A 14385-nucleotide genomic window follows, 5' to 3' on the forward strand; every position below is an offset into this window, starting at 1 on the left:
ACTCTAATTTTGATCTGTAAATTGGTGTTCAATGCCTTGCTTCCTATTTCATATTGTCAGTTAAAACTGGACAAGGAGAGGCTTTCCTGCGGTATCTCATATCCTTATATCCTGTTGAACTCCATTCGATTTGCAGCATCTGGCTTGTAGGAGAACTCCAGTCATCCTCTGATGTATGCTAAGGACTGGCTGCAACAGAAGCAGGAAAGGAAAGGAACCAGAAATCCTAAAATGTGCCTCAGAGAATGGAAAATGTGAAATGGGTTGGATACTAGAGATGAGCCCAATGAAAGTGAAAGAAAGAGTCAACTCGGAGCTTCTGAGTTGGATCCAGGATTGTTGCATTTTCCGTGATGACCTAAGATCCACTAGATGAGAATCGCCTACGGAACTCAAGGAGCTCGGTGAGGCAACAAGCACGTCGTTTTCCACTTTCCTGTTTGAGAAGGGGCTAAATTTTAACAGATATGGGCCCCAGTGCTGTTTCTGCAACTTGCATGTAAATTGCTTCCTGGATTAAACTCACAAGAAGAATTTAGCATTTAAGTTTCTTGTGAAGGGGGTCTTTGTTCCCCTTAGACCGTAACAATACTTTTAGAGAAGGATGATATGCAATTTTGTAGTTCTGCGTTCTAAAGTGGGGTCCCTATATTCAGAAAAAAATGATTTTTTTATTATTCTCATTTACTGGAGCTGAGGCATTCCCAGGGTCTGACTAGAAAAGCATGAAGTTAGGAATATTACTCAGTGGATTTACTCCTGTGAAGATGAAAACATACAATGGAACAAAGGGAAAAAAGATAATCTTAAGGCCACAGATAACTGACCTTATCTAAAGTCAGAATTCCTTTAGAGAAGCCAAAAATGCACTGTTTGTTTCTTCTTCTTTTTTTCTTTATTTTTTTTCTTTTCAGTTAGAAGATAGGCAATTTGATTGATGGTATTTTTTCCACATTAGTGACATTTTAAATGGAAACCAAGATTATTTGGGGGTGGTTGTAATAGCTCGATGAAATCTTTAACATGTGCCAAAATGTTTCATTAATGTAAGCCAGCTAAATAATCCTCTTGCCTTGTAAAAATACTTCCTTTAAAAAAAATGCTTTTTGAACTGTTAAAAAATTTGAGTACTCAGAGTTTAGCTATAAATATATGGGTTATACTAACATGGTATCCATATTTTTTCAAAACAAACAGTAAAGTTGATGTGATTTTGATGAAGTTAGATATAATCCTAACTTGTTTTTAAATCAAATAATTACTATATGAAGACTCAGATGGTTATCAATAATGTGGGATTCAACCAAGTTGCTGTTTTTCTCATTCAAAACAACTACCTGCCCTTGTGAAGAGCCAGGTGGTGGCTGCCTATAGGTTTGTTGTATTCAGGTCAGGATGACCAATGATCAGTATGGATTCTCTTTTAACTGGAATATGGGATTTTGGGGTTGAAGTGAAGAGCCAGTCCATGTTCAATTAGTGATAACAATAAAGATGTGTGGGATTTAAAAGTAGGAAAGCTGCCTTTCAGTCAACAGAAAAGTACACACTTAACATTAAAACAGAAAAGCATAGCGCTGCACTGGAGGTGAAAAATGGGGGAACCCTAACTAAATTACTGGGAAATTTCCATAACAGATACACTGGTAATGCTGATTTAATAACGACTTCCTGTCATGAACTATATTTATCGTACACCGCCTCTCTGACATGACACTGTTTTAATGGTTTTGAGAGCCATGTTTTAATCAGATTAAACTCTAGGAAACCGATAGGTATCTGTTTGCCTCTCAACTTTAGCTTCTGTTTCTTATTTAGTCACAAGACTATTATTTCTGGAATCTTTATAAACACATTTGCCGGGACCGCTACAAGAGTGCTGCTCATGGTGTGAGGTCAGAAAAATGTGTGCCCGTGGTTTCCATGATCTATGCACACAGCACATTACAGAATTGTTTAATACATTAAAGACAACTAGTGCAAAATGTGTTCCTTTCCCTCATGGGATTAAGCATCTAAAAATACCATTTATTTTTAGATTTAAAAAATACTTTCTTAGGAAGTAAATAACCAAGAAGAATGTTCAAAGAAAAGTGGGTACAATATTATCCATTATTCAGATGTATTTACATAAAACTAAAATATTCGATAACAAGCTCAATGTTCTTAAAACTAATTCACCTAATAAGCAATAATAATTTTAGTAATCCATACAACAATTATGACTATACTTAAGATGCAACATTCCAATATTACCAGCGAACAGATCAAGTTGAATACTTGAAAGAGGTATACAGGGAAACATTTCCCTCCTTCAAATTCAGACTCTGAAAAAAGTGCTCCCTGTGCAAGATTCCCATAGTAGATAATCTAGTCACAGTCCAGTAGTGCCAAACTGAGCATTAGATAAGGATTTAGTCACATATCTAAGTAAGATTGCTGTTAAAAGCAGAAGTTAGCAAAGAACGTATAAAAGAGAATTAAAAAGTAAGACTGGCTTCTCTCACTCCAGCCCTCAGAATATGAAAATGTTCTCAAGCTTAAATGACTGCCTAATACAAGGAACATGTGAAACCACTTTAGTGTAGATATAATAACACATTATTTTCCATCCACGTAAGTTGCCTACCTTTTCTTAATAAAAATGATTAGACAATAATTTCCTCTGTAAGTGGCTTTGAAGCTTCCTCTTCAGAGTATCTTAAAACTGCTCCAGGGCTTGCATGATGGACACTGATTAGATGGTAGGATGTAATCAAGTGAGCTGGCACTAAACGAGAAACTGTTGAGTAGCATCCACAGCACGTTATCAGGTACATTCTTAGGAAGTATACATTACATGGAAAAAATTAAACATTCAATTGTCTGTTGACAAGAATAGGAAAACTTTGAGACTATTATTAATTAACGGTTAATCAGATTTCTACTGAAGTTTGTCTTGTAGGTATTATAACACCATATCTGATTATAAGAGTCTAAGAACCATTAAAGTCAGTGTCACTGACATTCATTTTAATATCTCTCTGGTTATATATAGTTTTTGTCTACACTCTTTTTACTTAATACTGATAAAATATTTCATGAACAATTTACAGGCTGGGTTTCAGGTGAACAGAATCAACACACTATTTATAAGTACAAGATATACTTTTAAACCAACTTTTAAAAATTTCACTGGATCTTTCAACATTTGTTTGAAATCCTTACAAGATATTCATCTATTTGTAGCATCATATAGGTCTGTCTCCCCATCTGTCTATGTTTTTCACGAAGACTAGTATCTGGTATTTGGTACATGCTTTTTTTTTTTCCTTCCCCAGTTTGGTAGCTATTCATTGGCCCACTACTATGCCATTTTTTTGTAATAACTGTCCCACAGCTTTTATCAATCATTTTTAATAAAATAAAAGCTTTCCTTTACAGGACAAGGGGACAAGGAATCAATATATTTAATGTTGACTAAATTTAATTCTGTATGGTTAGAAAATTAATGTCATCAAAATCTATTATTGTCATAATAAATAATTATATTGGCAACATGATGTAATACTAAAATCTAAAGAATAATGTATATAGTTTTATTCATCACAGCACTTCAGCCATATCTTCCCCAAAGTAACCCTGTGATATTACATTGCCAGAGTTCTTAAGAAATTCACATCTTGCATGTATGGACATCTTGGAGAATCCTTTTTTTAACAGGATATCCTGACAACACCCACCCTCGGCCCCCCTCCTCCCACAACTTGGTAGCCTGACTCCAGCACAAGCTCATCTGGTTTGACTAAAATCATTGCATTATTTGGCAGTGGTTTCTTCATACGTGGCGCTTAGAGCTCATTGAAGCTCAAACAGCACAGGAAATGCAAATCATGCAAACCACCCTCAGGATGGCGACGTACAGTGGCGTGATTGAGCGGCAATACGCACGGCTCGTGGGCTGACCACATGAAAGGAGCCATTTAAGGACCAGATGAGTGAAAGCTGGGATAAGTTAGAGAGTATGTGTGAGCTTCAAAGCTGGCAGAATAGCATCCTTATTTAAAATAGAAGGGAGAGGGGTTTTTATTATTATTATATTTTATTAATAACACCTGCACAAGTTCTTTACATTGAAGGAAGTCCATGGAGGTAGAGAGAGTTATACATCATACTGCATGCATATAAGTAAGCCAATCTGCCTTTTTTAAATCCAGGTATGGTAGAAGAGCAGAGTACTTGCCATCAGTACTTCACAATATTTTCTACAAGTGTTAACAATGATTGGAAATGGTTTCTTCCAGTACACTTAAATAAAAGATAATCTAGCAGTGCCCTCCATCATTTGCTCATAATCCCTAAAGTGTTGGTTTAATTGCCATATGTTAATAAAATTAATTCCTCCAACAAAAAAATAAGAGCTATAATTCTCAAGAATTCTTCAACAAAATACTTAGAAGCAACACAGAATTTGCTATTGAGTATATTTGAACAAGGCTAATACAGTAACTAGAACAGAAGAATGACTATAGAAAGTTTTTCTTTTCTATTTTGGAACTGATTATTTTTGGATGTTTTTAATTTACCACCAAGTAGAGAAAATGTGACTATTAAGAGAATAAAAGTAATAACCTAAAATAATTAAAAGGAACATTCAATTTTGTTCGTTTAGTATTTTAAATTATTTTCAAAAGCCCTTTACGTATGTTATTTCATTTGCATACAGACTTAAAAGCACTGAGAATTCCATTAAAGCACTGGCTCCCTTAACCCCTTATACCTATAGCTGGAAGCTGAAGTAAGTGAATGAGGACGTTAGAAGTTTAAAGGAAGAAAAGGCTAAAGCTTCTGGTCTAGGAATCCGAAAACCTAAGCCTGAATACCCGCGTGAGAATGAACTCATCTTTCTCTGAAACTTAGGTATCTCATATACAAAAAAAGGTGTTATCACTACCTTTTCTGTCTGCTTCTTAGTTTCATTTGAAAGACATGGTGACACAGTAGGTTAAAAAAAAATTGTACAGTTGCTGCACAAACCTAAAGAAATACTATACTATTTATGAAGCACCCACACTGTGCCAGGTACTCTACCAGGCTCCGTTCATACATGAGGTCATTTGGTTTAATTCCATCTTCACAATAACACTGCAAAGCAAGTATTCTTAGTCCCACTTTAAGAAACAAGAAAATTGAGACTCAGCAAAGTTAACCAATTTCCCCCCAAATCTGATGGCTAATAAATGGTAACACTGAGGGTAAATATATTAGTCCATACATAGATCTGTCTTGATGTTTCATAATCATCCCCTAAGGGTCTATATAACTCCTGATCAGTTGTCATTTTAAAAAGAAATTCAATGCTATCCTCTAACAAAGCAGAATTAAGTAATCTAGAATTTCTCTAACTTCTCCTTTGGCTACACCAGCTAGAAAGCTTATTAGATACTTGGTGTTTTGAATCAGCCCACATTAATCCATCAAGCCCACTTCTTTCTTTTCTGTTTTTTCTTGTTTGTTTTTTTAAATGTAATCTTAATTGTATTTTTTCTCTTTTCCATTATCATTTAGTCCCCTATACCCCCTCCCTCCAGCACTTCTTTCTTAATCCATCCTAAACAAACACAAGGGCTACCCTGTTGGACTACCAGAAACAGTGCTAATGATCATAATCTCCTTTGAAGTCCCCAGAGCCACTGCCTTGAAATTTTAGACATTGGCTGGTGTTAAGAAATTCTGACTGGATGCAATAGGAAGAGGCACCTTTAAAGACTTTCTGATTGCCAACCGTCTTCCTCTCCAAGTATGTATAGCCACTAACAAAAAAGGCTTAATTATTTATTTTGTTTGTTTGCTTTTGTTTTTTGATAGCTTGTAATAACCTATGGGAGAAAAGAGGTTAGAATATATTTTAGAATAAAATTTATCAAAAGTGAAGGCTATAGGCATAAGAAAGATTGGAGAAAAGTTACAGAGTTACATACAAATGGAAGACAGGCAGCATAACTTTGCCAGACCAACCAGTAAGTACAGTCCGTCATAGAACCTATTCTACGAGAAGTATTTAGATCAGCTGAGACTTGAGGGTCATTCAGAGCTAAAAAGTCCCTCGTGTGTGTCTCACTGGAGACACAAAACCTTGAACCATCTACAGGAAGTCTGATGCATAAAAACTATGCTCTAATCTGAAGGTCAGAGACTTGGAAGCCACCATTTACATCATATCCTGTTTCATAGGGAACAGATATAAAAACCAGGCACTGAGGAGCCATGGATTCAAGGATTTCAGCGATTGTGACTGGGGCAGGTGAAAGTCTCTCCTTTTAAAATCAATTTAAAGCTGTATTCTAAGGAGGAAGCATTGATATAAGCTGAGGCAAGAAGTATGCAAACATGAGGATTTGAAAAACTAGAATTTTCCGGGTAAGACTAAACTGTTAAGTGGATTTATGTGGGTTCTGTTTTCATTTTGTTTTGAATAAGGAGGGTAGAGTTCATTCCTCTTCAAATTCCCCATTACAATTCTTAACAATGCCAGAGTCAGACTTTGTAGTTGGAAAACAAAACTGAATCTGCTTCCCTTGATGTTGGAGCCTGTTTTTCTCCATTTGCCTCCAGTAGCACATTTTATTGATTAATTAAAACATTCCTTACCTATGCCTTTAAATTATTTCAAATTCTTTCAGTATCTATTTCAAGCCTGTTCCTGATTTGCATCAGTGTCCTCTAAGTGCTATGGAATTCACCACATTAAATGCACACTACAGAATTCAACACTAAGGCCTCAGGACCCGCCCTGAAATGTCCTCACCTACCTCTGGTTTTGACAGTTTACCTAACCACGACAGACCTATGGAAATGACAGCAGTTTGATTAGAACGGCTCTAAAGTATTGACTATGTTAACATCTGTCATATCTTCTCCATGCCAGGTATTAATATCTAAAAACACTAATTAATAAGACAAAAACAAAATAGTATCACAAAATACTCTGCAATGGGAGGCAAATAATTAACATTTTGTCCATACCGCCCTGATGAACAATTACATATAATTAGTAGAGCCACTAAAACTTTTTTGTTGCTTTAGTGATACACTGAAGATAATACATCATATTTTCTTATGGCAGGAACAGGCTACATGATTTCTTCCTGCTTCTTCTGGGTCCAGAATTAATGACTATATTCTGGCTTATGGTATGTATATGATGGTACCAGGCAGTTCTTCATTTAACAAAAATTTACTGAAAGCCTAGAAGGTAGCGGGCACCATATGACATAGTGAACTTGAGGACGATGGTGTAGTGAGTTAAACTGTGTGTTCCAAAAAGATGTATTCAAGTCTTAACACCTGGTACCTATGAATGTGACCTTATTTGGAAATATGGTTTTTGCAGATATAATCAAGATGAGGACATTAGGTAGTATGGACTCTATATCCAGTAACTTCTGCTTTTATAAAAAGAGAAAAGGCCTTGGGCAGTGTGGCCTGGTTGGCTGCAGTGTCATCCCATAAACTGAAAGGTAGCAGGTTGGTTTCCCAGTCAGGCCATGTGCCTAGGTTACCAATTTGGTCCCCAGTTGGGTGTGTACGAGAGGCAATTGATTGATGTTTCTCTCCCTCTCTCTTTCTCCCCTTATCCCTCATTAATGGATATATCCTCAAGTGAGGATTTAAAAAAAAAAAAAAAAAGGAAAGGACACAAAAGATACGAGTTAGGTCATGCAACAACAGTCAGATATTGTAGTGGTGCAGCTAGCAGCCAAGAAATGCCCAGGAGTGCGGGGAGCCACCAGAAGCTGGGCAGAGGTAAGGATGGTTATTCCCCAGAGCCTTCAGAGGAAGCACAATCTTACTGACACTTGATTTTAAACATCTAGCCTCAAGAACTGGGAAAGAATAAATCCTGTTGTTACAGAAGCTTCAGGAAACTAATACAGATGATCACTTTAATACAAGACATAGCCAGGCAAATGAAACAAAAATTAATAAAAGAGCTCCCAGAAATATGATGTCTTCATGACCAAAAGACTAATGACATCTAATATTTTTAAAAATTTAAGTTTTCATGACATTGAAAAGTAGTGCTTTTGAACGCCGTAAACAACAGGCTACTATCTTAACCAACTCTACACTAATTTGCTTTTTGAAAATAGAGAAACCATTTGACTTCTGAACATGTCAGTTTCCTTTCCTAGAATGTGAGGTTTGACATACTAATAATCTACCCTGCAAGACTGCAAAGAATGACATTATACTGAACCCTTTTGCAAATGGAAATGTAATAACTATACATACATGTAGATTGATAGATGGATAGATAGATAGAGAAAGAAAGAAAGAAAGAAAAAGAGAGAGAGAGAGAAAGAGAGGGAGGGAGGGAGGGAGGAAAGAAAGAGAAAGAAAGGAAAGAAAGCAAGGGAAGGTCGGTGATTTAGGGATAGGGAAGGTGTGGAGAGGAACTGAGAGCTCTAAACTTCCTGACACTGCAAGGGACTGTTGTTATATCTTGTCTCTGCCCCATTCATATATCAAACATAATCAACTATACAAAACAATTTACCTGAATATTTAAAACACTCAGGTAGTGGGAAAAAATAGCACAATCCCAAATAAAAATTTTGTGCTCTGATTAAAACTTAATTAAAATTACTAATACAAAACAACAATCTGCCCAATTGTGTTTTGTTTAGTTAGCAAAAACATTTAACCTCTTCAATAAACTCTTATGTGGACAGAATGTTTCAGACTACTATAATTATCCCTCAAAAGTAACAAAACAAAACGAAAGGAAATACCCAACAAGTGACACAAAGCTAATAGAATTACTGAGTTATATTTATACTTACAATCTTGAACTGGTGTAGATAAGTATAGTAGATAATACTATTATTGGTACTAAGCCGAGAGAGTATACGTTAGACCAGCGTTCTCTACTGTAGTTGCACATTATAAAGACCTGCAAAATATTTAAATATAAAAGTCAAAGGCCAGGGCCCACTTACAGGCAGGGCTGCCCCTCGAGCAGCACCGGCTTTGTTCTGGACAAATACAGAGGACACATCTTATACAAGGCAATGCAATGCAGAATGTGGAAATAGAAAGTAAGTGAATACAAAGCATTAGAGATACTAAGAGAGCCACTAAACCAACATCAAGTAACTATTTCTAAAAGAAGGAAAAAGCACCATACTTCAGCTCTCTGGACAAAAAGAAGCTTTTACAGATACACAGCATTATGAGCATGCTCTGGACCCTGGCAGATTGCCTTCCCCTTTCTTCATTACATAATATGGTGCTATTTTATAGTAAATAGAGTAAATGTATTACCTAATAGGGTCCTATTTTGTAGTGAATATAGTAAAATATTTTAAGATTAGAAGAATTTAATGATATAAGGAAATAAAATATTTATTGATAATGGTGTTATAGTTATGTTTTATTTTGTAAGACATTTTATTGTTTTACAGATAATAATATATGAAGAGTTACAAATGGAATGTCTGGAATTAGCCTCAGTATAATCTGAAGCAGGAAGGAGGTAGCACAGTGTAGGTAGAACAGAATTGGCCATTTATTTATAATTGTTAAACAGTAAATAGGTTCATTACCTATCCCCTCTACTTTTGTGTATGTTTACATTTTCCATAATGTGGTCACTTATTCAAGTCAAAAATTCACAGGAGAATTTTACCAAACATTCCAAGAACTAACACCTCAAATTATTCAAAAAAATCCAAGAGGAGGGAAGACTCTTAAACTCATTTTATGAGGACAGCATTATCCTAATCCCTAAACCACATAAAGACACTTAAAAAGCAAATTATAGGCCAATATTCCTGATGAACACAGATGCTAAAATCCTCAACAAAATATTAGCAAACCAAATACAGAATGCATCAAAAATATCATTCACCATGAACAAGTGGGATTTATTCTGGAAATGTAAGGTCAGTACAGCATTCCCAAATCAATAAATATGATTCACCATATAAACAAAATGAGGGATAAAAACCACATGATCATATCAATAGATGCAGAAAAAGTATTTGATAAAATCCAGTACCCATTTGTGATAAAAACTCTCAGCTGGGGATGGCTGAGGGGGTGGGCAGTGGTGGGGGGAAAATGGAGACAACTGTACTTGAACAATTAAAACAAAACAAAAAACAAACAAACAAAAAAACCTCTCAGCAAAGTGAGGTTAGAGGGAACATACCTAAACATAATAAAGGCTATATATGTCAAACCCATTGACAGCACCATACTCAACAGACAAAAACTAGAAGTGTTTTCTCCGTAAGACTGGGAACAAGACAGGGATGTCTGCTTTCACCTCTCTTATTCAGCATAGTACTGGAAGTCCTAGCCATAGCAATCAGACAAGAAGAATAAATAAAAGGCATACAAATTGGAAAGGAAGAAGTAGAACTGTCATTATTTGCAGATGACATGATATTGTATATAGAGAACCCAAAGATTCCACCAACAAACTACTAGAACCAATAAGTGAATTCAGTAAAGTAGCAGCATACAAAATTAATATCCAGAAATCAGTTGCATTTTTATATGCCAATAATGAACTACCAGAAAGGGAAATTAAGAAATAATCCCATTCACAATTGCTTCACAAAGGAGAAAATAGCTAGGAATAAATCTGAGTATGTAAAAGACCTATACTAGGAAAATTATAAGACAAGAAGGAATTGAAGAAAATACAAATAAGTGGAAGCACATACCATGTTCATAGATAGGAAAACTTAAAGTCAGTAAAATATCCATGCTGCCCAAAGCAATCTGTCAATTCAGTGCAATTCCTATCAAGATACCAATCACATATTTAACAGAGCTGGAACAAATATTTCAAAAACTTATGTGGAACCACAAAAGGCCCCAAACAACAGCAATCTTAAGACAAAAAATGTTCCAAGAAACATGCTACCTAATATCAAACTATACTGTAAGGCCATGGTAATCAAAACAGCATGGTACTGCCATAAAAATAGACATATAGATCAATGGAACACAATAGACAACCCAGAAATAAACCCATGCCTTTATAGTCAATTAATATTTGACAGAGAATGCAAGCACATACAAGGAGCTAAAAATAGTTTACTCAATAAATGGTGTTTGAAAAATTGGACAGATACATGCAAAAAAATGAAAATAGACCATCTTATTATGCCACACACAAGAATAAATTTAAAATGGATTCAAGACTTAAATGTTAGACCCAAAACCATAAAAATCCTAGAAGAAAACCTAGGCAGTAAAATCTCAGACATGGCTCATAGCAATATTTTGTCTGATATTTCTCCTTAGGCAAGGCAAACAAAATAAAAAATAAACAAATGGGACTACATCAAACTAAAAAGTTTTTCCACAGCAGAGGAAACCATTAACAAAATAGAAAGACAACCCATTGAATGGGAGAATGTATTCACCAATGATACATCTGATAAGGGGTTAACATCCAAAATTCATAAAGAACCTACAAAATTCAACACCAAAAAACCCACAAACAACCCAATTACAAAATGGGCAAAGGGCAAAGGACCTAAATAGCACTTCTCCAAAGAGTACGTACAGATGGCCCACAGACATATGAAATGATGCTCAACATCACTAGCCATCAGAGAGATGCAAATTAAAACCACAATGAGATTATCACCTCACACCAGTCAGAATGGCCATCATCAATAAATCAACAAACAACAAGTGCTGGTGAGGATGTGGAGAAAGGGGAATCCTAGTGCGTTGTTGGTGGGAATACAGACTGGTGCAGCCACTGTGCAAAGAAGTATTCAGCTTTCTCAAAAAAATTAAAAATGGAACTGTCTTATGACCCAGAGATCCCACTTCTGGGAATTTATCTGAAGAAATCCAAAACACTAATTCAAAAGAACATAAGCACCGCTGTGTTCCTTGAAGCATTATTTACAATTGTCAAGATATGGAAACAGCCTAACTGTCCATCAGTAGATGAGTGGATAAAATAACTATAGGCCATTTACATAATGAAACACCACTCAGCCATTTAAAGAAGGAGAAGGAGAAGGAGGAGAGGGGGGGAGGAGGAGAAGAAGAAGAAAGAAGAAAAGGAAGAAAAAGAGAAAGAAGAAAATTTTACCCATTGTGACAGCATGTGTGGAACTGGAGAACATTATGCTAAGTGAAATAAGCCAGTCAGAGAAAGACAAATAGCATATGATTTCACTCATATGTGGAATTTAATGAACTAAGTGAACTAACCAGCAAAACAGAGACAGACTCATAGAGAGCAAGATGACAGCTATGGCTTGGGAGGGATATTAGGGGGTGGAGGGATTGAGCAAAAAAGGAAAAAGGACTCATGGACAACAGTGTGGTGATTATTAAGAGGGAGGTATAAGGGGAATAAATGGTAATAGAAAAGTACAATAAAAAAATAAAAAAAGAAAAAAAGAAAATCAATCAATCAATCCAAAGAAGCCAGTTAAATGAGCAGGCTGGGCGCCTCTTTGGGAACATGGTGGTCAAGCACGTTTCTCCACTCTGCTATAGCACATTTTACCTTCAGCCCTGATGGGCCTCAGTACACATCCATTCAGAGATTTTTGAAAGAATGAGTAAGGAAAGCCTTTATCTACAGAAAAATATGCAAAACTAACATATGTAAGGCATCTTCAAACATTTTACCAATAAAGACTTTGATAAAAAAATCTATCAATACAAAGCCTTCAGTATATTTATAATATGTTGACAGTATATTCCAGCTAATTAATCTGCACTATGTGGTGGCCAGGGACACACCTGACCTGAAATGGCCCTTTCTCTTGTAAATAAAAAACGTTTATGATGTTCACTAAAATTCATATCAACTTCAAGAAAATATATTAGAACTTTTATATCAGCTTAATATTTTGGCATTTATGATGTTCAGCTGTTATTCTTTTATTAAAATTAATGTGAGAAATTTCTGCATGTTCAGACATTCACATAATTCTTTTCCTTGGTGTTTAAACAAAGAGATGATACTACTTATGTGAAATAAATGTTTTGTGTTAGGACATTAATTATTTGATCACAGGTATGAAATTCTGCTTTTCCTATAAAAAGCAAGAGTTATTGTCAGATCCACGAGACAACTGTGCACCTTCTTCTCTCTTAAAGAATACTTTAGTGCTCACTGGGTAAGGGTGCAATTTACACCACCTCCCACTTCAGCTCCTCATAAACAGCATTCTTTCACACAGTGCAACATGAAGTACACAGCTAAGTACCTTACAAAATAGGAGTCATTACATAAATGTTAGTTGAAAAAAATGAATAAACAGTGAATAATCAATTCACTTTCCTAATTATAGAAATGAACACGACCACTATTTTAATTCATTACCACTAGCCGCAGCTATAATTCAAAATTGATACCAGAACTGAAATAAAGTTGAGACCCAAAAATCTGCAAATATTATGCACTCTACCACTTCCTCGCACTCTAACACTATAAACCACCTGTACTGAAGAACGAATGTGGCGGCATACTATGGCTCTGCGCCAAACACTCTTTAAACATGATGCTTTTACACAAATACTAATCCCATGTCATCTCTCCTACTTACATTTTAACATAAACTAAAGACTTGAAAAGGGTATTATTTTTTGTTTTCACCATTTTGGAGATGAAGATATATAATGAAAGCGATCTGCTCTTATACAGGTGAGTGGCTGACCTGGGACTGAGCTCAGTTTCCCTGATTTCTAGTCCATGCTCTTTCTTACCCCCTCCACTGACTACACAACATGTCTAATAGGTAAAAGACAGGAATACCCAAACACTTAAGGAATTCACACTGTGTGGGCAAACTTTTGTAAGTCAGGATTAGTCAGTACCTATGTGCCTAGTCCGTGGTTTGGAGCTGTGAACAATGACCACATTAGTCAGTGAAACAGAGTAAGTGAGAGAGGAACTGACAATCCATGTCTATGAAAACCAGAAGTCATTCTTGGTTAGATGTGCTTATCTCCTGAAAAAAAAAAAGTTGTGTGAAAAACTGAAAAGTGAAACAGAAATGCAGATGAATGTTGATGACTTCAAACTGAGTATTTTAAATTGCAAATATGGAAATACTGATTCATACGGTATCATTTCGTTATGCTCTATTAGAAGGAAGACCTCAGGTGACTCATACAGATAAATCTGGAGAGAAAGGATTTCCCCCTTCCTCCCTACATTGTAAAAATGTAAAACAAAAATTCCACACTAGGCTACAACATAGTACTTTAGAGATTCCCTACAATATTTGCAAATCCTAAGACATATCAAGCTTATAACTATGCCGGTCTAAAGCGTAAACCCTTAAACAGTAACAAAATTATTAACTTTTTGCTATAATATAAACAGGTCATAGGTAACTATCTTGAATT

At 35.6% G+C, this 14385-nt stretch overlaps 1 protein-coding gene across 8 annotated transcripts in view; it reads right to left on the minus strand.

Annotated features, from left to right (window-relative positions):
* GTDC1 (glycosyltransferase like domain containing 1) overlaps positions 1-14385 on the minus strand; it is a 369716-nt gene that overhangs the window by 213096 nt on the left and 142235 nt on the right. The window contains exon 2 of one of the 8 annotated variants that reach the window (XM_045203138.2): positions 8826-8935. The exons of the other annotated variants lie outside the window; for them this stretch is intronic. Within the exon in view, the coding sequence (XP_045059073.2) occupies positions 8826-8926 (101 nt within the window). The 5' untranslated portion in view covers positions 8927-8935. The remainder of the gene's footprint in view (positions 1-8825; positions 8936-14385) is intronic. 8 annotated transcript variants of the gene reach the window in all.

Source organism: Desmodus rotundus, chromosome 2 (assembly GCF_022682495.2).
Source record: "Desmodus rotundus isolate HL8 chromosome 2, HLdesRot8A.1, whole genome shotgun sequence".
NCBI classification, from domain to species: Eukaryota; Metazoa; Chordata; class Mammalia; order Chiroptera; family Phyllostomidae; genus Desmodus; species Desmodus rotundus.